General features: G+C 37.5%; 4 protein-coding genes across 4 annotated transcripts; all 4 read left to right on the top strand.

Moving 5' to 3' along the window:
- Positions 1-306: 306 nt before the first annotated feature.
- Positions 307-2,289, top strand: LOC101292899 (UDP-glucose 6-dehydrogenase-like). Its single transcript, XM_004299270.1, has 2 exons — positions 307-323; positions 662-2,289. The coding sequence occupies exon 2, from the start codon at positions 674-676 to the stop codon at positions 2,114-2,116; it is 1,443 nt and encodes a 480-aa protein (XP_004299318.1). The 5' UTR covers positions 307-323; positions 662-673; the 3' UTR covers positions 2,117-2,289.
- Positions 2,290-3,465: 1,176 nt separating this feature from the next.
- LOC101293201 (putative pre-mRNA-splicing factor ATP-dependent RNA helicase DHX16-like) lies at positions 3,466-13,260 on the top strand. Its single transcript, XM_004299271.1, has 28 exons — positions 3,466-3,713; positions 3,829-3,933; positions 4,062-4,192; positions 4,301-4,495; positions 4,581-4,652; positions 4,961-5,047; positions 5,334-5,367; positions 5,507-5,561; positions 6,416-6,475; positions 6,630-6,701; positions 7,226-7,289; positions 7,380-7,459; positions 7,579-7,643; positions 7,746-7,800; positions 7,986-8,043; positions 8,127-8,192; positions 8,292-8,360; positions 8,512-8,601; positions 9,052-9,138; positions 9,366-9,481; positions 9,558-9,624; positions 9,995-11,035; positions 11,250-11,312; positions 11,484-11,604; positions 11,710-11,810; positions 12,215-12,277; positions 12,362-12,434; positions 12,541-13,260. Exons 2-28 carry the CDS (start codon positions 3,834-3,836, stop codon positions 12,582-12,584), a joined length of 3,129 nt encoding a protein of 1,042 aa, XP_004299319.1. The 5' UTR covers positions 3,466-3,713; positions 3,829-3,833; the 3' UTR covers positions 12,585-13,260.
- Positions 13,261-13,325: 65 nt separating this feature from the next.
- Positions 13,326-16,750, top strand: LOC101293490 (LRR repeats and ubiquitin-like domain-containing protein At2g30105-like). Its single transcript, XM_004299272.1, has 10 exons — positions 13,326-13,715; positions 14,229-14,298; positions 14,404-14,450; positions 14,640-14,748; positions 14,896-14,981; positions 15,144-15,234; positions 15,561-15,646; positions 15,938-16,024; positions 16,129-16,265; positions 16,399-16,750. The coding sequence occupies exons 1-9, from the start codon at positions 13,617-13,619 to the stop codon at positions 16,237-16,239; spliced, it is 786 nt and encodes a 261-aa protein (XP_004299320.1). The 5' UTR covers positions 13,326-13,616; the 3' UTR covers positions 16,240-16,265; positions 16,399-16,750.
- Positions 16,751-18,333: 1,583 nt separating this feature from the next.
- On the top strand, positions 18,334-20,838 carry LOC101293785. Its single transcript, XM_004299273.1, has 2 exons — positions 18,334-18,721; positions 19,090-20,838. The coding sequence occupies exons 1-2, from the start codon at positions 18,562-18,564 to the stop codon at positions 20,529-20,531; spliced, it is 1,602 nt and encodes a 533-aa protein (XP_004299321.1). The 5' UTR covers positions 18,334-18,561; the 3' UTR covers positions 20,532-20,838.
- The last annotated feature ends 3,741 nt before the right edge of the window (positions 20,839-24,579 follow it).

A 24,579-nucleotide genomic window follows, 5' to 3' on the forward strand; every position in this document is an offset into this window, starting at 1 on the left:
GGAAACTTGACTTTTCTGATGATAAGTTGGTTTTTTTTTTTTTTTTTTTTTTTGTTCTATGAGAAAAATGAAAGTGGGTGGCTCAAGTTTTTCCCTTGATTGTTACTGAAAGGTGGTGTTTGGAAACGTGTTGAACGGTGCAGTCCCATTTTTCTAATAGCCTGACTTTGCTTTAGCTGTGAAAGTGAACAGGTGTTAGATCTTACAACTTTTTTGGGTATATAAGAACCTCTTGCTCTTTGCTTTCCCTGTAGTACCTGGTATCTCTTCTATTCTGAGCATTACTAGCTTCCAAAGGTTACAGGAAGAGAGAGATATTTAAGGTACTTACTTGGGTCTGAAACTTTAAAGCCAACACTGAATTCCGTTCATTCTTTTGTTGTTGTTGTTGTTGTTGTTCAATTTAGTTTGGTACTGCTCCTCGGTTTTCAGATTTAGTCAAAATTGTGCCAAACTTAAGGTCAGATCTTTTAGTTTTCAGTACCAGTAGAAATGCATTACCAGCCAAATTAGGCAGCTTTTTATTAATGGCGTAAATTATAGACTAGCCCAATTTAGGTTCTTGATATATTTTGGGTATAAAATTGCTTCTTGATTGTTGTGTTTCTACCTCAAAGTTTATGTTCAAGAAGCCTTCTTTACATATTTGCTGCATTTTCAGGTTCTTAACACAATGGTGAAGATCTGCTGCATTGGAGCTGGCTATGTTGGTGGACCAACCATGGCAGTGATTGCCCTCAAGTGTCCAGCAATTGAAGTAGCAGTTGTTGATATCTCAGTGTCAAGAATTGCTGCCTGGAACAGTGACCAGCTCCCAATTTACGAGCCGGGTCTTGATGAGATTGTGAAGCAGTGCAGGGGGAAGAACCTCTTCTTCAGCACAGCTGTGGAGAAGCATGTTGCTGAGGCTGACATTATCTTCGTTTCGGTTAACACGCCGACCAAGACTAGAGGCCTGGGGGCTGGCAAGGCTGCTGACTTGACATACTGGGAGAGTGCAGCTAGGATGATTGCAGATGTGTCCAAGTCCAACAAGATTGTGGTGGAGAAGTCGACGGTTCCGGTGAAGACTGCAGAAGCTATTGAGAAGATTTTGACTCACAACAGTAAAGGGATTAAGTATCAGATTCTGTCAAACCCGGAGTTTCTTGCTGAGGGGACAGCAATTGAGGATCTGTTCAGACCTGACCGAGTTTTGATAGGTGGGAGGGAAACTCCTGAAGGACAGCAGGCAGTGCAGTCACTGAAAGAAGTGTATGCTAATTGGGTACCTGAGGACAGAATTATCACAACTAATCTATGGTCAGCTGAGCTGTCGAAGCTCGCTGCGAATGCCTTCTTGGCGCAGAGGATCTCGTCTGTTAATGCTATGTCAGCTCTGTGTGAGGCTACTGGAGCAGATGTCTCACAGGTGGCTCATGCTGTGGGGAAAGACACCAGAATTGGACCCAAGTTTCTTAATGCCAGTGTTGGTTTTGGCGGGTCTTGTTTCCAGAAGGACATTCTCAACCTGGTCTATATCTGTGAGTGCAATGGACTACCTGAAGTTGCAAACTACTGGAAACAAGTGATCAAGGTGAATGACTACCAGAAGAATCGATTCGTTAACCGAGTTGTGTCTTCCATGTTCAACACTGTTTCAGGCAAGAAGATTGCCATTCTTGGGTTTGCATTCAAGAAAGACACAGGTGACACTAGGGAGACACCTGCCATTGATGTCTGCAAGGGCCTGCTGGGGGACAAGGCACATTTGAGCATATATGACCTGCAGGTAACTGAGGAGCAGATCCAGAGGGATCTGTCGATGAACAAATTCGATTGGGATCATCCGATTCATCTGCAGCCAGCCAGTCCTATTGGAGTGAAGCAAGTCAGTGTTGTATGGGATGCTTATGAGGCCACCAAAGGAGCTCATGGGATCTGCATTCTAACTGAGTGGGATGAATTCAAGGCACTCGATTACAAGAAGATTTACGACAACATGCAGAAGCCTGCATTTGTGTTTGATGGAAGGAATGTTGTTGATGTTGAGAAGCTGAGGAAGATTGGATTCATTGTCTACTCAATTGGGAAGCCATTGGACTCTTGGCTCAAGGACATGCCTGCTGTGGCATAAGATGGAGTCTTCTCTTAATAAAGCTTTACACAGATGTCTCTGATTCTTTGAATTTTTGTTTTATTTTTCATTTTCAGTTACTGTTCTTGCCTTTGAATATGTATAATTAGTTATGTTGTCTCACAGTCTAAGCTTCAAATTTATATAAAATAAAAAGAAAATGTTGCTGTTAAGTTCTGGATGTTGATTTAGGATATGAATATTGCATGCTTCTACTACAGATGGAGCAAACTAAACACTTCACACAAAAAAGATGATAGACGATGCCCCATTTTTTTATTTTTTTTGTCTTTTTGGGTTTTTTAATCAAGAAAGTAGTAAATAACTCAAATATTACGATTTGTCTTTTAGTGAGTTGAACTCATAACTTATAAAGAGAAGACTATAGACATTTTCACTGGTTATATATCCTCCAATATTTGGTTGGGTTAAAGTCAATACTGATGGTGCTTGATGTAGCTCTTCGGGCCAAGCGGGTTATGGAGGCATATTTCGGGATTTTAGAGGTGGAGTTCTTGGTGCTTTTTGCTCCAATTTTAATATGACGAGTTCGATGGCAGCAAAGGTTATGACAGTCATCAAAACTATTAAGCTAGCATGGGTGCGAGATTGGAAACATGTATGCTTGGAGGTTGATTCTTCCTTAGTTATTACTTTTCTTCGCTTGCCGCATTTAGTGCCTTGACAACTAAGGGTTGAGTGGGGGAATTGTTTACATCGGATATCACAAATGCATTTTCGTTCTTCATATATTTTCGTGAATGTAATCAAGCAGCAGATGCTCTTGCTAACTGCGGCATTTCTTCAAATGGTTTGATTTGGTGGGATTTGCCTCCGTATTTCATTCTATCTTATTGCCGAAGAGATTATATAGGATTCCCTAACTTTCATTTCCGATAATTTATTTTATTGTTGCATATTGGTTTTTGTTTATCTGTATTTTGAGCTTCATATCATTTTGATAACTTTTCTTATTAAAAAGTTAGACTTAATGTCTATTCCTTACTTTTGTATTATTTTATTTTTTCTTTAAATAAAACTTAATAAAGATCTAGGCATCTAGCCCGTCCTCTGTTAATAAAAAAAAAAATGAAACCAAATCCTACAACTATACCGTTACCGAGATACAAGTACGTAATATAAGTATGAGAGAGTCTAAATAACAACTCATTAGTAACTGGCTACGCAGCCTGTACCGAATGTAATATGGATGTAATATGGTGTTGATGAAAGGAAAATACTCGCATCCATTGTTTGGTTGGGCTTGAAAAAAAGAAGAAATTTAAGACCAATTAAATCCAGGCCCAAAGCCTGTTCTATATAAAGAGGTTCCTATTCGGACCCAAAGCCCGCACTTCCTTTTTTGAGTTCGCCACTCTTCTTCTCCGTGCTGGCGCTGTTACCGTTCTTCCCCAAAACGACGACGGATTGTTCAACTCCGGCCGGCCACAACCCTCCCGGAACTAACCTTCCAGCCACCGCATTCTCCACTCCTTCCCGGTTTTCCTCACGTTCGGTACTCTCAGCTTTTCTGCAACGAATTATTCTCTCTTCCCAGCCAAACCAAAACCCTAGAAATTTCTGTATCATCCCTCAGGTGAGCTACGGTTATGGAAGTTAGGGTTTCAATTTTTGATTTCGATTTACGACAATTCGCAGAATTTCGTTTGCTCTGTGTATGTTGAAGATTTGTAATTGGTTGATGAATGCAGTGAGAATGGGGAGCGAGAGCAATTTGAAGACGTGGGTTTCCGATAAGCTGATGACATTGCTCGGTTATTCTCAGCCAGCTGTTGTTCAGTACATTATTGGAATAAGTCAGTTTTAATCTCACTCTCTTTGAATTTGCATTTACCAGTTTCTGTGCTCAAGTTAGGGTTTTATAACTGAAGGGAAGCATTTTGCTCATTGTTGTTTCTGATGAAGTCTTTTCAATTTTTTGTAGGTAAACAAGCTAAGTCTCCGGCTGAAGTGGTGGTGAAGCTTGTAGATTCCGGGTGGACCTCCTCGTCTGATACACGTAAATTTGCTCAGGAAATATTCTCCAAAGTGCCCCACAAATCATCTGGACCGAATGTGAGTTATTAGTTAGTTGAAAGATGTATTTTCTTTTTGGTCTTAGTTTTGTTCATTTAGGAAATCATGTAATTTTCGCATATTACTTGTCTTTGTTGTGTGTATTAGGATTATCAGAAACAAGAGAGGGAAGCCGCGATGTTGGTTAGGAAGCAGAAGACATATGCTCTCTTGGATGCAGATGACGACGATGATGAGGATGATAAATCTGCTGTGCCAGTAGTTTCCGAGTCCAGGAAAAGTGATTCCCATAAGAAACGGTTCAGGAAGAAGGCCTCGAGTGAAGACGACGAAGACGATGAGGTTGAAGCTTTGAACCTTTCAGATGAGAAGAGCTTGTTTTTGTTTCTCTTGGTAATTGTTGGTTTAACTTGGTGCAATGCTGCAGGTGATTGTACACCAGGAAGATGTGAGACGGGTTAAAAGACGAACTTCCCCGGATGAAGATGATGGTTCAGAGGTTTGTGCTTGTATTTCTATCAATAATATTTTCTTAACTCTTTTCATTGAAATAAATGTTAATATGATGGAACTGCAGATAAATGTTGAATGAATTGATATAGTACTTTAATACACTTAGCTGTCTGATTGGTTCGTTTACATTGTTGTTGCTGCATAAGCTCTGTTATCTCCGAGCCACACACACACATGTTGGTATATTCATGAGCCTCAATCTACTGAGGTTTAACTTTACATTTATTTCTCTGGTATAGGTTTCTCCTTTGATTTCTTTACCAGTAACATGCACTCGTTTTATGATCATTGTAGTCGGAAGAGGAAAGGTTGCGTGATCAAAGAGAGCGGGAGGAATTAGAGCGCAATTTAAGGGAGAGGGACGCCGCAAATACACGAAAGGTAAAATTTATTTTTGAAGAGTTTTAGTTAGTCCCAAGCGAGTAGAAGTTATTTGAAAGATGCATCATTCAAATCATTCATTGACATTATGAAAAATTTTGAGCTGGGTCTAAATCCTGCAAATGGAATTGGAATAGCCTTTTGCTAGCTGAGCAACTCATAGATTGCGCTATGACTTCTTATATTTGCTTTTTGATTATTAGTTTATTACTAAGAAAAATTACATGCATCTGCATAACATTGCTTCTGTATGTCTTGTTACTAAGACTCTTTTATCCTCCGGCAGTTAACAGAGAGAAAGTTATCAAAAAAAGAGGAAGGTACTACAATTTGCAGTAATTACATTCATATTTTGCAGTTAGTTCTTAAGCGTTTGTATCTACATGTGCCAACACTATTACAGTTGGATATGGTTGTAATATATGTTGTCTAATACTGCTGCATTTTACTGGACAACAGAGGAGGCTATTCGGAGAAATAAGGCTTCAGAGCGAAATGAAACTGAAGATTTAAGGTTTGTTATTATCAATATGTCATGAATATCTGCAATATCATTTTTCAGTCATTCTTATTGGTAGAGCTTTATTCTCACTGGTAGAATTGTATTCCTTTGATGGGCAAAAGAAACCTTAAGTACTACCGAGGAGGGTTAGTAGGAACGCAGGCTACTGGTTTGCTCCCGTGTGGTCAGGAATTTAAAAATCCTGACAGTATCTCCACAGCTATTTGCTAGTGTTGTGTCCCTAAAGATTGTTGTGCTCAGCATGAGGCCTTAGTCTCAATCTTGGGTCCACGAATTGTTTTGCGATTTCCGTTTTCCTATTTTCCGGGTACCAAAAGGACAAAATAATAATAAAGAACTAGATAACTTCAAAAAGTTGTTTTGTAAAGTTATGCTACCCTAAACCTTTTTCTGTATGATGTTTTGTATTGTTATTGCTATAGAACGGGCAGTTCTATTTAGTAAAAAGAGGGTTCTTCCCTTTCCGTGTTCATGATATGACATTCTTTAGTTTATAGTTCTCCAACCTGCGTACTTGGATGAAGAACTGAGTTTATATCAGTACTTTGGCCAATCTAATTATAGGGTTTCACTTTGCCCTTGGTAACATTGTGTCAATAGAAAGTCATTGTAGGCTCTGAGATCTACACAAAAAAAGGTCTCGTTTGTGGATGGTTTAAGTGGACAGACTTCCAGTTAAACTTTTGTTTTTCAATTTTAATATTTATTATGTTGGAGCCACTTATTTTTCGTATTTTTTAATGTTTTCTTTGGGGTCAAATAGCTTTGTACCTATGTTCTTATTTTATTTGTTGAACTGGCAATTGATTATGATCTTTATATGTCTTCAATTGTCTCTGATGCAGAGTAGTTTCAAGACAAGAGTATTTAAAGAAAAGAGAGCAGAAGAAATTGGAGGAAATGAGGTTTGAAAAAGATATCCATTTGTTCTACCAATAGTTACCAATGCTTGCCAAAAAAAGCAAACCTGTATTTCAGTCATTTAAAACATATAATAGCATGGTCAATTTTGCTTTTCTTCCCCTATCCTCTAAATTCTATTGTTGGCATGTATTGCAGAGATGAGATAGAAGATGAGCAATACTTATTTGAGAACGTGGAGCTCACTGAAGCGGAACGTCGTGAATATAGGTAAAATCAATGTTCCTTTCTTATTGCTTTGCTGATTTATGTTCTCTGAATTTTTCTTTAAAAGTTGATATTGCTTCAAAACTGTGAAACCGCTAACATTTTTGTTAGGGTATTGAGCAGTGCTCGGCTAACATCTTGATCTTGTATATTTATGGGCTGTATAATGTCACCTGGTATATTTGGAAAATTCAAATGCCTTTATACTTGGTTACTTTACTCTGAACCGACCTCTCATATTACTTAGCTACCAGTTATTTGAGCTATATTCTATATGTCTCTTAGTTTTATGAGTGATGATCCTTTAGTTTTGTTCTTTATTTTGTTATTAAAAATTGTGGCTGTGAGAATCCTCTTCATGGCTATTAGAATTGAGTTCTGTGTTTGTCGTTAAACAATAATATTTGAGTCATGTGTTAAACATTCAAATGATAAGAAAGAATAAATAATAGCTCTCGTGACTACATGTGGTGAGACTTGCATTATACTAGGTTAAACTGAAATTCACAGATTTTATGTTTACACAGTTACAAGAAGAAAATACTTGAGGCTGTGGAAAAGCGGGCAGTGGAGGATGAGAATCAAAATGAGGTAATCATAAGTTTTTGTTTTCGTGGCTGTGACGTATCAATTGTTATCATCTAATCATGTGCTATACCCTTCACTCTTTTTCAACAACAGTACAGGATTCCTGATGCCTATGATGTGGAGGGGGGTGTCAATCAGGAGAAGAGGTTTAATGTGGCCTTAACACGTTACAGGTGTATATTTATTATAGGCTCACAATTACCTAATGTTCCCCCTCATATATTACACTGTCATATATGAATCAATAACTGAAATATTTTGTTCTGTGTTGACTGAGTATTGTTTTGTCTAGGGACCTGGCTGGGGAGAAAATGAATCCATTTGCAGAACAGGAAGCTTGGGAGGATCACCAAATTGGTAGGTTCTTTCTGTAGTTTTTTGCATATTCTTATGTGCATCTCTGGTCACAAAATTTTAGACAGATTCAGAGTTTTATATTCTGAGGTCATCATCTTGTAGGAAAGGCAACACTGAAGTATGGTTCAAAAAACAAAAAGCGATCTGATGAGTATCAGTAAGTGTACAATTCTTCTTCCTCTTACTTCTATTTTACTTGAAATGCACCATCTTTAGTTGCATCCGTTTATAAGTGAGATAAATTAACTGCACAGACTTGTTCTAATAGCTTTTCCTTTGCTTGTTTGTGCATGTCGTGTATTGTAAGTTTCATAACTAATCCTTTTCTTTTTTTATGTTTAGATTTGTATTTGAGGACCAGATTGATTTTATCAAGGCATCAGTAATGGATGGTGATCAGGTATATCTAGGAACATTATCAATTGTGTATTCACACCCTTAACTGGTAGAGGAATCTCATTTTCTATATTTTTCTTAATGCAGTTTGAAGATGCAGAACCCACTGATTTACTTGAGTTGAGAGCGAAATCAGAGTTGGAGAAGCTCCAGGTTGCGAACCAATTCCTTTTCTTTATCTGTTTCTTACGTTTTTCTTTGCCAAGATGTTTCACTCTTTTTATGACCGTTCTACATGTTTCACTGGTACAGGAGGACAGAAAAACATTACCCATATACCTTTATCGTGATGAGTTGCTCAAAGCTGTTGATGACCATCAGGTACCATTAAATTTTCTGTTTACCTCTTTGACTCGGAACGAATTTCTTTAAGCACACTGCAGTTAATGATATATCTGGAGCCAAATTATGTACATTATTGATCCTTGGCATTTAAATATCGTTATCGTGGTTAACAAAAGTGTCTTTGTAGGTTCTTGTTATCGTGGGTGAAACCGGTTCTGGAAAAACTACGCAAATACCTCAGTATCTTCATGAGGCCGGATACACAAAACGTGGAAAGGTGTAAGATTTGTTTTTACAATTCTTTTCCTCTGATGGAAATCCAACTGTGTTTTGGTGTCTTCTTGAGTTCTTGTTGTGAACATTTGGTAGATGAAAATATAGTTGAAATAGACAGATGAATGGATATTCCCTTGTAATACACGTTTTGCCAATCTATTTAATCATGTTGCTAATCAAAGCAAGATTGTCTGTTTTATTTTATTTTTTATTATTTTATGTCATGCTGCAGACTACTGATCTATTAAATTTTATTTGTAGCTATCGTCCAAAAAAAAGAAGCTTTTTTAGTAGCTGAAAGTTTCACCCTAAACCCCAAACCCTATTTTGTGGCGTATAAAGTTTTTCTTACAGATACAATCTATGTCTCTTAATACATTGTGGACTTGTTATTACTGATGTTAAAAATTATTAAAGGTAACGGGTTATAATCTGTTGTCTTTTCTTACAGATTGGGTGCACACAGCCACGACGAGTTGCTGCTATGAGTGTTGCTGCAAGGGTTTCTCAAGAAATGGGTGTGAAACTTGGGCATGAGGTATTCAACTTGTTGAAATGATATTCGTTGCTCATTATTCTAAGAAGTCAATAAGCTATGATAAGTAAACAGCAATGCATGCATCTCTCTCATTTTCAGTTCTCATAATATCACTACTTCATGTTTATCCCCTTTCGGGAAAAAAAAAAAATCATGTTTATCCAGTTTCTTTTTTGTATTGAAAACTGTACCTAAAGATAGGGGGTGTATTTTTATAACATATGCAGGTAGGTTATTCCATTCGTTTTGAGGATTGCACATCAGAGAAGACGGTTTTGAAATATATGACAGATGGGATGTTGTTGCGAGAATTCCTTGGTGAACCAGATCTGGCAGGCTACAGGTATGTCAGTCTATCACATTTGTGGTTGGATACTTGGATTGTTTGCATTTGTTAATTTAGTGTCTGCAATTTTCAGTGTGGTTATGGTGGATGAGGCCCATGAGAGGACACTTTCAACTGATATTCTATTTGGATTAGTAAAGGTAAGCACTAAGCAGTAACTCTTTCCTCCTTTCAAGTCATTTCTTATAGAAATATTGAGGGACCTGTCAGCTTTCTCTGAATATGACGAAGCATTCATGTACCTTTTTGTGGGGGGGTGGACAAGAACTGGTTTATTGACATTGATCACATATTTTGCCTTTTTGGCTGCTTAAATTTCAAGTAAAGGGTTTGCTTCTTCTTCATGGAAACCTCAAGCATAAGTTTGGCAAATTTATCTTATGCTTTCCTTTTGGAGAGCTAATCATAATATTCACTGGACGCACCCTCTAATTTTCTTATTAAAGCATTATAAAATGATAAATATATTCTGTGTCTTTGATATCTAATGGTCCTTGCTTTTTGCATTAGGATATTGCTCGATTTCGACCTGATCTTAAACTACTTATCTCGAGTGCAACGCTTGATGCTGAGAAGTTCAGTGATTATTTTGATTCTGCTCCAATTTTCAAAATTCCGGGGCGGCGTTATCCTGTTGAAATAAATTACACAAAAGCACCAGAAGCTGATTATTTGGATGCAGCAATTGTGACTGCACTGCAAATCCATGTGACAGAAGCACCTGGAGATATATTAGTGTTCCTGACAGGTCAGGAAGAAATTGAAACAGCAGAAGAAATATTGAAGCACAGAACAAGGGGCTTAGGGACAAAAATTGCGGAGCTTATTATTTGTCCTATATATGCAAACCTACCTACAGAGCTGCAAGCCAAAATTTTTGAGCCCACACCTGAAGGGGCAAGGAAAGTTGTGCTTGCCACAAATATAGCTGAAACTTCATTAACTATTGATGGGATCAAATATGTTATTGACCCAGGGTTTTGCAAGATGAAGTCATACAATCCAAGGACTGGGATGGAGTCGTTGCTGGTCGCTCCCATTTCAAAGGCATCAGCCAATCAGAGGGCAGGTCGATCTGGGAGAACGGGTCCCGGAAAGTGCTACCGGCTATATACTATGTTCAATTACCAAACTGAGTTAGAAGATAACACGGTACCCGAAATACAGAGGACTAACCTTGCAAATGTTGTGCTCATGCTGAAGAGTCTTGGTATCCATGACCTATTACATTTTGATTTTATGGACCCTCCACCATCAGAGGCATTACTGAAAGCCCTGGAACTGTTATTTGCACTAAGTGCATTGAATAAAGTGGGTGAATTGACTAAAGTTGGTAGAAGGATGGCGGAGTTTCCTCTTGATCCTATGCTATCTAAGATGATAGTTGCTTCTGACAAGTACAAGTGTTCAGACGAGATCATTTCCATTGCTTCCATGCTTTCCATTGGTAATTCAATATTTTACCGTCCAAAGGACAAGCAAGTCCATGCTGACAATGCACGGTTGAATTTTCACACTGGGAATGTGGGAGATCACATTGCATTGCTCAAGGTCTGTTTCTAGTTCATTTTTTCTAATAAATTCTGTACTCGGTTGAACATGTCATGATTTTGGGACTTTGGGTATTGCTAAATGGTAAACCTCTATATTTTAAGTTGCTTGATGAATCAGATACGGTCAGTATGGTTCTCATTAAAAAAGTTGCACCACATAGTTTAGAATAGTTACTGATCCAGGTGTTTTCTTTTTCCATTTGTTTATTCAGGTTTTTAATTCATGGAAAGAGACTAATTTCTCAACACAATGGTGTTACGAAAATTATATACAGGTATAGTTGATATCCCAAAGTTGCACATTCTGTTTTTCATTAATACATGGGTGCTATTTTTGGATAATTGATTCCTGGTTAATATGTTGCAGTGACTATATCAATTGATACGTGTCTTATGGTTTCTTGATCAACAGTGTTCTTACAATTTGTAATCTGGAAAATTTACAGGTCAGGAGTATGAAGCGCGCTAGAGATATCAGAGACCAGCTTGAGGGACTCTTAGAGAGGGTCGAGATTGAGCAGGTCTCAAATCTTGATTTTGAAGTTATAAAGAAGGCCATTACATCTGGTAATCTACTGTTACCGGTAGCTACTTTGGTATATATGCTTTCGATTCTTTTTCTTATATTTTATTTATCCATTTTCTGAATGTAATGTTTGTTATTACTTTTAGGCTTTTTCCCTCATTCTTCAAGACTGCAAAAGAGTGGAGCTTATAGAACAGTCAAACATCCACAGACTGTCCACATACATCCCAGCTCAGGGCTTTCTCAGGTAAGAAAGCATTGTCCTGGTTCCTACTTCCCATATGAGAATTTAGTCTATGACATGCTATGCATTGAATATGGAATTGGGTTAACCTCTACGAGGTGATGGTTGAAAACGGTTTTGGTTTAAAGTAAAATTAACCACATCATCATATACAGAGAAAAGATGGCTCCCTTCTCAAAGGTCCGGTCCAATTCTCGGGATTTAATAAATAATTCAGTCTTTGTATTTAACTGACTAATCACTTGGGTACCACATCATATACCTATATATGTAAGCCTGACATCATAGAGGGTTATTAGTGTGAGTTTGATCATGTACGCAATAACAATTACCAAAATGCAGTCATGTTTTGTACTCATATGAGTCGTATCGTATCACCGCTTGATTTTTACTGTTCTGTTCTTCAGGTGCTTCCAAGATGGGTCATATACCATGAGTTAGTGCTAACAACCAAGGAATATATGAGACAGGTATCTGTCTGTACTTTCTATTTTGCATCGGTCTTTCTTGCATGTTATCTGCATTACAGCTAAAGCCTTGAAATCATATTACAGGTAACGGAACTCAAGCCAGAGTGGTTGGTGGAAATAGCTCCGCATTATTACCAGCTAAAAGATGTTGAAGACTGTATGATTTCTTCTCTATCAATCCTATAACTACTTGATTTTTATATTACGAACTCCTTGTATCATCTGATTGTGCGAAATGCTAATATGCTTTTTATAAATTGCAGCTGTGACAAAGAAAATGCCTCGTGGAGAAGGACGGGCATCATAGGATGGAAACTTCAACAAAAATTGTATATAGGAATATGGTGTATTGGTATGGTAGAGCGAAAGAAGCCTGCAAATACGTTCTTGTATACATGAACTTCATAGTTAAGTAGAGCTGTCACCCTCAAGACTTGAGGATTTTGCAAAAGAATGTGAGTTGATTACTTTTAGAGTAGTGTTTAGATCGAGATAGAGATCGCTGACCATATCATATGTACTCACTCGACTAATCGAGGACTAACTAAATACTTGATTAGTTGTTGCTTAGCAGCTGATTTTGGCAATTAAAATTGAGTTACAGTGAATTTGAACCAAAGTTATGCAGCTTTATGTTTGAGTCTTCAAATGCGACCTTTGACTCGAGTCCATTCGTGGTCTAATCCGGAGTTCCAGACACTGGACCAAAATGTCTCACCTTAACTATTTGTTCTAAATAAAAAAGATTAAGAAGCCGTTAAAAAGAAAATATATATTTTTGGTACAAAAGTGATGGCTGAGTGAGCTACCAATCTAAGAACGGGATGTCATTCACAAGCCCCGATTTCGAATCATTGTAGAGTCTGGCTTGTTATCGGATTCGCTCACTTTAGAGCCTAACATGTTTCTACTATACCAATCATATTTGGACGAAAAAGAATATTCTTTTATGATGTAAAAGAGGAGAATGTTGATCTTAAAAAAAGAAAAAAAAAGAAAAAAAGGGAGAATGTTGGATTATAAGAAAGAAAAAAGAAAAATTAAAAAAGAGATGGGTTTTCCCAGAAAAACGCGGTTTAGTTTTGGTCGCTAAAAAATAGAGATATGAGTCGTTGAAAATGACAGAGTCCTTTTGTCTCCAAAACTCGGAGCCCTTCTCTCTGAGACCTTGACCCCCACCTAAACCCCTCTCTCTTCTCTGCATTCCATCCAATCGAAGAAGCTCGTTGTGCAGAGAGAGAGAGATTGAAGAAGACGAGGGGGATTCGCTCTAGCTCTTCAATATCTCTTACCGTTTGAAATCAGCAAAATTTGTAGGATCAATTTCGGCGGTGACGGAATGGGTTGCACTTCCAGCAAAGGCGTCGACTCGAAGGCGTCCAGGACGGCGCGGTGGCGATCCACCGGCATTGTTGCTCTCCGCGACTCTAAATTGAAGGCAATTCCTCTCTCTCTCTCTCTTTTCATATTTGTATTTATGGGTTGAATTTGAATTAGCGGAAGGGATAGGTTCGGTATTAAATGTTGGGGAGGCTAGAGGTGGAAGGTTGTTGGTTAAATTTTAATGGAGTTTGGTTTATATTGGTTAAATTTTAATGGAGTTTGGTTTAATTTTTTTTTCTTGTTAAAAATTAAGAGAGAATGTAAGTTTTATTGTGGTGGAGATTGATTACGGTCTGGTTCAGATTCAATTGAACTTGAAAGAGAGCTCATTTTTGGTTGACATGAAAAATGAGTGATTAATTAAGTGCAGTATGGTTGGTTTAGTTATTGATTATGGTAGTAGATATACTGTATTGTAGAAATGCATGTGTAAACCAATAGCTCGTATGCGGAGCTTCTTTGGATAGTCCTCACTAGGTTAGGTGATATCGCTTGTACATGTTGGTTGCTTCTGAAGAGATGCTTATATTGGTTGTCTAAATATTCCTTGTTTTTTGGTTTGGAACAGACATTTCCGGATGAAGTTTTTGATCTGGAGAGATCAGTACGCACTATTGATCTGACACGCAATAAAATAGGTACGTGCTTTTCTCTCCGTTAGGCACCTGATTTTCCACTGAATTATCGCTGAACAAGGAGCTTCACTGCAATAACTTTTAACAGTAGAGGTTTTCTACATGCAGCTGATATTCCTATGGACATTGGCAAGTTAATAAATCTGCAGAGACTGGTAAGAATTCATATGTTTGACTTTCGTCCATGTACTATAGCTCTGTTTCCTATATTCATGATTCACAAACAATTTTTTCATAAGCGATATGGTACGACATAAATTGGAGACAGTGATTGGTTATTGTTTATATGAACTATATTCTTTTTGAATATTAACTGTTCTAATTTGAGTTGCTCTATCTTTCAGGTCTTAGCTGAGAACCTTATTGATCGACTACCTATGCATGTGTCAAAATTAGAGTCCCTGAAAGTTATGACGCTTGATTCAAATCGAATTACTTCCTTGCCTGATGAATGTAATTCTCTTCTCTATGTAAGATAATGCTATGTTCAATTTGGCTTCCTTCAACTCATGATATTGTCTGCAGATCTCATGGGTTCATTGTAGCTTTTATAGTCTTCATCACAGGTTCAAACTAACATGTATGTTTTTTTGTGGTCAGTGGGACAATTGGTCAGGCTTGAGCGATTATCAATTTCTAAAAATTCTTTGTCATGTTTGCCTGAGACTATCGGAAGCTTGCGCAATGTAAGTGCTTTGTGCTTTTCAGACTATTGCAAGAGTACTAAATGTAACCTAGTAACTGCATTAAGGAACACGGGATTGAAATGGGTCCAAAGAATGTTGTAGGAACTATGCAACATTATTTCTTATGAAATACCCAGGATCTTATATGTATTTTTGATGCAGCTAGTGCTGTTAAATGTATCAAACAACAAGTTAAAGTCTCTTCCCGAATCAGTTGGGAGTTGCTTCTCTCTAGAAGAATTACAAGCAGATGGTACGTTTAAACTTTTTGCTATTATTCTTCCAAATGATGTTGATTTATAGGGTGATGAATTCTTATTATAATGAAGAAGTGCAATATATAGTTTTGGGTAGTAATTGGATACCAGGTATCTAAGGCCTCAACTTATCCCTTTCTGCATGCATGAAACTTCATAGTTTACTATTTGATGATAGCAATGTTTCCTTATCATTATAAACTCTGATGATCTTTGCTCCACTTTCTTATTCAAATTTAATTGTCTTGTTTTTCTATTGTCTGTAAGGTTGCAATTCTTAAATTTTGTTACTCATAACTATCATGATTCTTAATGCTTTCAGATAATTCAATTGAAGATCTTCCTGAATCCGTCTGCAATCTTGGTCACTTAAAGTCGCTTTGCTTGGACAATAATAATGTGAAGCAGGTATTGTTCTTATAGTTCTTACAATGTACGTGCTTTTTGCTATTCAACTTTTTGTTTGTGAGATTTTCAGCATATTTGATTGAGAAGTTGAACTGTTTAATGGGTTTCTTTTTACCGGTCCTACTATAATATATTCGCATTTGGATTTTGTTTTGCCATCTGCCTACTTCGGATGTTAGGGTTTGCCACTGTATAACTGCCAGTGTTTACCACTCACCATTTACTATAGGATTTTTAATTGCCGAAGCTGGCCAAGACTTGGTTGACTGACAACTATGTTGTTGTACACAGATACCGACCAATCTAATGAAAGACTGTAAAGCTCTGCAGAATATTTCCCTGCACGGAAATCCTATATCAATGGATCAGTTTCAGCAAGTATGCCCCATGTTCCTTTTGTGGTGTTCTACTTCTGCTCCCCAGTCTTCTTTTTGGCAATAATTATTTGTCGTTATGAACTTTTACCCCTGATACAAATACAGATGGAAGGATTCCAAGAATTTGAAGCAAGGAGGAAGAAGAAGTTTGACAAACAGATTGACTCAAATGTAATGATCAGTTCTAAAGGCCTTGATGAAGGTGTTGATCATTGAGGGTATGGCTCTGACATGTGGAAACAGTAAGTCTATACCACACTTGCTAGTCTTTGCACAAACAAATTTAACATTGTGACCCAAGACTGTCTTTTGTTTCTCTTGCATTGTATGAATGACCTGATAACTTTTACTTCTGCTGAACTGATGGGATGACAGAAATCAAGTCGCCGAGGCCATTTCAATTTGAAAGCAGGGTTCGTTTCATGGATGCTGTAACTTCATCTAAGCTTTTTCTGTGGCTCGGGGGACAACGACATTGCTGTTCATAATCTTTTTCACATGCATAATAAAAAGACATCAAGCACTACTACTGTTTTCTTCAACACTTGCTTCTTACTGGCAAGCATGTATAGAAAGGGTGGGGACTTGTTCCAAAATATAACTTAATTTTGAGTATTGTGATTCTTAGTACATATATACTCGTATATGTTACATCTATCGGTACTGAGAAAAGTGATCGAATACATTGAAATTATTGAACTCTTGAATTCAAAGCTCATCTTTCTCCATTTCTTTCCCAATCGGTCAGAGTCCCAAGTCCTCCTGCAAGTATGATCCAATTTCATTTCGAAACTGGATGGCAGAGACTGAAAGCTAAAGCTGATGCTCAAAACATCGAGCTGAAATGTCAGATGACCAAAGGCCGAAATAAGTAAAACATAAGTGTTTCGGAATAATAGTATTGCTTTGTGTTTCTGATCATCACGGGTAGTTTGGACTCTAATCATTGTTGGCAGAGTAGCAACATGAATATGAGCCTAGATGGCTCATTGAGAATTTGAGATGTATACTAAGATAAAAATATATAAAAAATATTAAAGAAAATAGAAAAATTCTTAAAATAAATGAAAGAAAATTGGACAAAGAATCTTCTGAGAAAGGCCACATATTGTCACGTGCCGGCAATAACGTCATAATCTGACAGGTGACGAAAAATCTTAGGATCACGTTTTACAATTCATGGTCCCACTTTCCTCGCAACTAAGGTCCACGTGTCAGTCTCTCCAGCTCTCTCGTATAAGTTCCAAATCACCACGCGACCCTTCATATACCTCTCATTGTTTTCTGGGGTTAGTCCTAGTCTCTCTCTCTCTCTCGATCTCTAAGAAGGGCATTTTCCGTAAATACCAACCACATACGTGTCCCTTTTCGCTGTTTCCCCCTTCTCGGATAACCACTTAACAAAAAAGACACGCCTAACCCTACTTTGCCCCTTTTACCTTATTCGCCGCCCCTCTTTTTCGATCTCGATCAATTCTCCTCCCGATTCGTCTCCATCTCTGTTCTTAATCCCCAAATTGATCCCAGATCCATTCGATTCGTCTTCTTCCCTACCGATTGATCCCTGTTTCGACCTCGGCCGTTTCCCAGATCGGACTGTAGGGTTAGGGTTTCAGGAGATCGTCGATCTTCGTCTCGGTTCGTAGATCTAGGCTTCGATTTGGTGGGTTTGCAATTTTTGTTTTGATTTTCGTTTTGAATCTGTAATTTTTCTGGGTGTTGTTGTTTGTGATTCTGGGCTTGATTTGTTTATAGATCTGGTATGCGTTGATGGTCTTGTATGATAGATCAGGTGCAATTTTGTATGATTTGTCGAGAATCGTAGATCTAGGGTTAGGGTTTTCTAAAATTTGCGGCTTTTGATTATTTTGTTGAATGAAGCTGTTCGAATAAACACCTCCCTTGAGCTTCTGGTTTCCAATTTTGTGATCAGCTTCATTTTTTTTTTTACTTTTTTTTTTAAATAAAATAAAGGCTTTTTTTTAGGTTCTAAAACTATTGCAAATAATTAAAATTAGACAATTAAAATGATTTAATTGAAAATTATTTCCCATAAATAGATATGAGATGGTCAACATGTTCTTACTTAAGGCTGCCTTTAGAAATAACAAACGCAACTTATATTTTACCAAATTGCCCTGTATATAACCTTTGTTGTTTCTCTAAATAAGTGGCCCCACAAATTTATTTGTAAGAATGATTACTATCACACAGATTTATAATCTGAATTCGGATGACTTCCGATTTGGAACAATAAATGTCAGGGATTTGAGAACTTTTATTGTTTAGGGCAGCTTGTGTCATAACAATAAATGTCATAGATACTGTTCCTAGAGGTCAAAACAACAGTTCATGAATTAGGAAGGGGAAGTTTGTACTTACTGTGTGTTTGATATGAAAGTACTTAGTTAACCTGCTTAAGTTCGTGCACGCTTCAGTTAAGATGTGTCGAATTATTGATGAAAGGTTCCTGCTGTATAATATTATGCTAGTTGTATGAAAGGAGTAAGATGGTATTGAAAGTCTTGACCTTCTGTTATGATTGCCCTGCAGATTAATATGGTACAAAAGCGTCCTCTTGATGACGAGCAAATATTTGTTTCTTTCAAGCACCCAAGACAAGTGGGACATAGTAAAGAGCTAGTTTCTTTTTCAGAATCTGTTTTCGCTGGAGATGTCTTTAAGCCGCAGACTTTAGGTGAGGGACTATAGTCTGTAAATGCATGAGGCTGTAAAAGACTGTTTGTTTGTGTGCAAGTGTTTGACTTTAAATACTTCGAAGATTTTGTTTTTCATTCTTTTTCCCAGTCAATGTGTCCTCATATGGCTGTATTGGGTGGAGCTAAAGAGGCTTGTTCATGTAAACTGTCATTGGAACAGATTCTAGATTTGGAATTTGGGTGGGTTATTGAGAAGACGTTTATTTTTTTCTTATTTGTAAACTCAAAGGTGTCGTATGTTTTCTGAGTTTTGTTAAAACTGTATGGTCATATAAAGCAGCTTGATCTTTCCCTTTTCTTTTGTTATATAATTAGACTGAGATAAGTTCTGATGTTTGATTGATAGAGGATGGATTGGAAAGATGCACCAATGGAGGTGAAGAGAAGCATTCTGGTGATGTCTATGCTAGTCTTCCGACAGTTGGGGAGGACATTAAGGCCAGTGCACCTGGAAGCTTTACTAACTCCTCATGGACTGCCAGCACAACTCGCGGAGAAGATTCTTTTCCCCAGGCACCATGTCATGGATTTTATTTCCCAGAGTACTTCAATCCTGAGCGCCCAATAAGGACTTTGGCTTCCGAGGATATTTATTCTTTTCTGTTGGATCACTCTCCGAGGAAGTCGGCCTCCATTGGACCAGAGCATCAAGCTGTTATTCCTCCGTGGGGTGCACATGGAGTTAATAATACTTCAAGTTCAAGTCATCTAGATACGTCTCAATCAGTTGTTGACTCTGACCTTGAGAATGAGAAACGAATGATGGGTACTTGTGTTATTCCAATGCCTAATTCTGAATTATCAACTGACTGTGAATCCATAGTTGGAAGAGGTAGAACCGATTGCAGCTGTGAAGATAGGGCTTCTATCAGATGTGTCAGGCAGCACATTCTGGAAGCAAGAGAAAAACTTATAAAGAACATTGGGCCAGAGAGATTTGCGGAGCTAGGATTTTGTGACATGGGAGAGCAAGTGGCTGAGAAATGGAGTGATTATGAGGAAAAGTTATTCCACCAGGTTGTTTTCTCAAATCCAGCATCATTGGACAAGAACTTTTGGGACAGTCTTTCAGCTGTCTTCCCCTTGCGAACAAAAATGGAGATTGTCAGTTACTATTTCAATGTCTTTATGCTGAGGAAAAGAGCTCGGCAGAACAGATATGACCCGGTAAACGTAGACAGTGACAATGATGAATGGGAGGGGAGTACTGTTCACGGTGACAACGAACCTGGGGTGACAGACGATGATGACTCAGTTGTCGACTCTCCTGGATATCAAAATGATCCTGGGTTTATTAAAAGTTGGGGTGGTGATATGCAAGAGTATGATGAGGATGTTGTGGATGATGCTTGTGATAATGTAAATGTAGATATTTATGGTGGAAGCGGTAAGCAGATCTCAGATAGATGCCCAGGGAACTTGGTTAGCAATGGTGGTTCCAGTCCCATAGTTCAGTTTCAGAAAAACATTGCTTGGGATGAAAAGGGAGATCAGGAGGTCCAAGACGATTCATGTACTTCCTTTGAGGCAGGGGTTGCCTCTCAAGATAATCAGCTGAGGTCTGAAAATGGAGATCATTGGGAAGTTGGTTGTTTCAATGGGACTAGCAAGCTAGGTGACCATGAATATGTCTTGGAGCCTTGTGATGCTAAAGTTTGGGACGCTGGGTATTCCACTTGCCGAAAAAATAAGGTGGACTTTTTGCCAACTTGCAATATGATTGAAGAGGTTTTTGGAAAAGATTCTTGGAATAGCTACAAAGCAAGGGATGGTAAGAACTTGAGTTAGTGTTGCTTGTCATATCAAGATGGTTGGAAAGCAGCATTGAGGTGTTCATATTCCGTGAACCATCCGAAAGTTTTTCCGCAAATTTTTTCTTCTTCAATATTTTAGGTTAGTTGAGTTTTTCCTTTATGTACATTTCGTTCGGTGGTAGAAGGAAGCCTGGCATTCCTGTGACATAGTGTATTAGAAGGTGAATCGTCTTCATATGTTTAGGTCTTCTTTATGTTTTTTCTTTTAGCTAGGGTGGAATTGGAAAGTTCCCTTCATACCATCATAAAGAGATCCAGAATTGCCATCCCTGTATGGTTTCTTGAAGATATACTGATATTGTAAGCACAACTCTGTACGGCAGTTCTGTGATGTAGTTTTGTATTATTTTCATAATGAGAAATCATTACAAAAGTTTTTTGTGTTGAATTGTTATCGAAGAGAATACAGGTTTTCCAGATTAGGCAATTGTGGTTTGTGAAGAAAAAAAGCTACATTGTAAAGCAGTGGTAAAGAAAAGTGTTGTTGATCGTTCTGTGTCAGTCAAAAAGATTGATGACTTCTGAGGTCATATTGCAGCATTACAGTGCTGCATTTTCTTTCAAAACCATGAATGTTTTACTTTCTTTCGATTATCATGTGAAAGGTATACCACACCATCTCTATTGCAAGCTGACTCATATGGACTTTTGGTCTATTGACCAGTTAATGCTGTTAACTCTTTGTCTCTGTGAAGTTGCTGGTAGTTTCAGAGATAAAGAGCATTTATCTTCGAACCGAGACCAGAATTTGAAAATTTCCGACTTCTCCACCTTCCTTGTAACTGAAGAAAATATGTGATCAGGGGAGAAAGAACAGAAATGTTTTGCAGAATAAAAGAAAAAAGGGAAGAAAAGAAGATCCTGGATTATGATTCATTTGGTTTGCTACTATCATGTGAAAGTAACAACAAAGCTAAAATGTCCTATATGAGCTAATCTTTGATTCCATCACCCACATGGCTTTAGATAAGGAATATGCAACTATGCAGAATAGACCTCTTGCTTGATTAGTGAAGTAAAAGGCATGAAGCAAATAAACAAGGTTAATATATAGTGTAAACAACTGATAGTGCCAGGAGGAGGAGAAGGAGGAGGAGGTAGCCTAACCCCCAAACCAACCTCTTCCAACCAAAAGGCTAAGCTAAGGTAAACCATGGATCCCACAGTATGACCATATATGCTACTTTTATTTCTCAAAAATATATAGTTGCAATTCTCTTTTTGAAGCTCATTGACTCTTTTGAGTGACCCCTAAGCATTGCTGGTGGTGAGTGCTTGCTCACTAACACATGCACCATTATTACTCATATGAAGAAAACACATGCATCTTGATCATTAGACAATATACATATAAAAGGAGGGTAGTGGGATTTGTAGTTGCTTCATAGTAGTACTCACACAAATACACACTCATAAACACTATCATGTAAATTAGAATCATAATAAACATACTAGCACAGAAAGTCTTGTAAAGGCAGAAGTCCCATTCATTCAGGATAGATACTTTTCTCTAGGTCCACTCAATTCTGGTTCTTTTCTCACTATGAAGCTAATGAAGGTGTTGCTTGCCATTCACAGTTACAGCATTCTGGTAAGAAATGCCCCAACCACCATTAGATTATGATGTAATTAAAGCTTGATAGTATGCTTATAATTCATGCAACTTCTTAATGATTTCATATTCTTTGGTCACTCATAGAAATTTCTTAAAAAGGGTATGTTTATAAACAAGCAGCTTAAATTCCATTATTTCTGAAAAAAAAAAATCTGTGGGAAGTTCAGAGTTCCTGTCAACAAAGAGGGTAGTTCAACAACTAGTGGGCAATTTGGCATAGATAAGCCTTGTAAAATCAATAAAATCATGGTGTGGCTGCCAAAAAGGCACTGCATTCTAGTCACCTATACATTCCCCACTTCACCTTTTCCTGCTCTATATCATATGTAAGCCTTCAAAAGTCATTCTAGTGAATATCTTCCAACCATATAGCTACACCACCCAAGTTTCAATGTCATGTTTAAATTAGTAGGTGGGTTTAGTCCAAGTTTCTTAATTAGACTAAGTTTGACATGGAGATTAAACCTAATTAAGAGGTTCAACACTGTACTATTAAACTTGATGAGTGATGAAAAACTAACTTAAAGTAAGAACCTTAGGAGTATATGGATATTTTGAGAAACATGAGAAGTGGATATAGAGTAGAACAAGTGGAAAAGCAAAGATGTATCCAAAAATGGAAGTAACGCAATGTTTCTCCCATAATGGTTTTTAGATTTGGTCTAGAATTGATGGTATGTAAGCTTGAGCAAAGCATAAAGCCAAAGTGGGCGGCATCTTCTTATCCCAAGTGACTCACTTCTTATACATATTACAATTTACAAGGTATGGCATGAAACAAGGAGTGGCCTGCGGCCATTCTTTCAGTTGAAGGAGTCTACTGGTCAGTTTCAGCATCACTTTTTGAGGGCCATCTCTCTTGACTCCCAAGTGAAGTTTTCTGTGGTCTACCATAAGTATTTCACTTACACACACTTGTGTACTGCACAATTGTAGAGTATGCATCCGAAAACTAGATCTCCACCCTTTTCGGCTACTATACATTGTTATTCGATGATTGAAACTGTTTATTCGTCGGATGAGTTATCTAAATTTTGCGTACTGTAAGTCGGATAAAATTGAAAGAATATATAAAAGGATAGTGTAATGCATTTAGAAATCGTATCATGACTATCATCCAAACGTGAATATATTGGACAATTGCAGTGACTTTGGCTAATATATCATTACATAATTGGCACAACCATAGCAGTGTGCAGTACATATGCTAGGCCAAGATTTCATGAGTAGCTGCACATGTTCTTTAAGCAAAGAAGAATATTAGTACAGAAAGCACCCGTGAAATGTCTATAACACTTGATCCATACAATGACATCTAATTAAATCAATTAGAAAACAAGAGCCTGAACAGAAAAGAAGTGTAATCACAGATGACAGAAGTTAAATACAGCTAAACATTGTACTAAAGAGCCGGCAAAAAGGGCAAAAAAGAAATGGGAGTTTTTCAGTCAAGTGTGATTAGTTGTCGCCAATAAGACATTAACATTGCGATTAAGGCAACGAAAGCCGGCTTAATTATGAATTATTAGGCCGGCATTGTTAGTGTTTGGCCATGCTTGCTGCCCAATTTCTGACTTTGTTGTAGGGCTGCACCCACAACTCTAGACATGCAGCATGTACTAGTACGACTGGTACTGATTTCTTAACTAATGAATCTGCTTGTATCAAGGGGTTACTAGTTCTTAAACTAATCAGAAAGATACTTTGTGTTATTAAAACTACTATATCATCCCTACCTAAGCTAATTCTGTTTCATTGGACCCTTTTTCATGAAGAAAGTCATACAGTAGATCTACTAGCTAGGGTGGTGTTATCTGTTATTAGTATTTTTCAAGAAATTCTTTTACATTAATTGTGATTATACTAATAAAATTTAGAAATCGGAATGCGAATAATGTTAGCCCTAAAGTATTCTCTATAAGCTATTTGACCTCTGCACATTATCAGTGGCTTGTGAGTAGGACATTGTTAATATCCACATAATCAAGAGATTCATAACTTTGCACAAGGAATATTGGTTAACCTGGTTATTCTAGTTTGATTGCCCTTTTGTATATGAAATTTAATACATTTTGTATTATATGTAAGATCTGAATTCATGGACCTGCCCTGTCAATGTTATTTCCCAGAAAAGTTACATCTTGTTAATATTCAAATAATGAATTTCCAAATTACAGATTACTTAATTAATCTGCCATTTACTTACATGTTAGGTTGAACAGGGTTTTAAGTACTTGAGGCTTCCTGATTTCACAATCTGTAGGAGGTGATATAATATTTCATTTATTTCAAAAAATAACTTCCAAAAGAAAGAATTGTGATGGTTACAAACAGAAGATCGGGTTGGTGCCAGGCATATACCTGTGGTAATTATCTGCCCAATTGGCTTTTGAAAGGCATTCTGAAA

This window comes from Fragaria vesca, linkage group LG5, assembly GCF_000184155.1.
Source record: "Fragaria vesca subsp. vesca linkage group LG5, FraVesHawaii_1.0, whole genome shotgun sequence".
Lineage (NCBI taxonomy): Eukaryota > Viridiplantae > Streptophyta > Magnoliopsida > Rosales > Rosaceae > Fragaria > Fragaria vesca.

What these genes read in the sequence shown, in the direction of transcription:
- LOC101293785 (XM_004299273.1), top strand. Translation starts at nt 18,562, where the DNA reads ATGATTGCCCTGCAGATTAATATGGTACAAAAGCGTCCTCTTGATGAC. An exon ending in CTTTAAGCCGCAGACTTTAG is followed by an intron (nt 18,722 to 19,089) that starts GTGAGGGACTAT and finishes TTTGATTGATAG; the next exon opens with AGGATGGATTGGAAAGATGC.
- LOC101293490 (XM_004299272.1), top strand. Translation starts at nt 13,617, where the DNA reads ATGGGTTGCACTTCCAGCAAAGGCGTCGACTCGAAGGCGTCCAGGACG. An exon ending in TAATAAATCTGCAGAGACTG is followed by an intron (nt 14,451 to 14,639) that starts GTAAGAATTCAT and finishes TCTATCTTTCAG; the next exon opens with GTCTTAGCTGAGAACCTTAT. An exon ending in TACTTCCTTGCCTGATGAAT is followed by an intron (nt 14,749 to 14,895) that starts GTAATTCTCTTC and finishes TTTTGTGGTCAG; the next exon opens with TGGGACAATTGGTCAGGCTT.
- LOC101293201 (XM_004299271.1), top strand. Translation starts at nt 3,834, where the DNA reads ATGGGGAGCGAGAGCAATTTGAAGACGTGGGTTTCCGATAAGCTGATG. An exon ending in AAGCTGTTGATGACCATCAG is followed by an intron (nt 8,361 to 8,511) that starts GTACCATTAAAT and finishes GTGTCTTTGTAG; the next exon opens with GTTCTTGTTATCGTGGGTGA. An exon ending in CCAGATCTGGCAGGCTACAG is followed by an intron (nt 9,482 to 9,557) that starts GTATGTCAGTCT and finishes TGCAATTTTCAG; the next exon opens with TGTGGTTATGGTGGATGAGG.
- LOC101292899 (XM_004299270.1), top strand. Translation starts at nt 674, where the DNA reads ATGGTGAAGATCTGCTGCATTGGAGCTGGCTATGTTGGTGGACCAACC.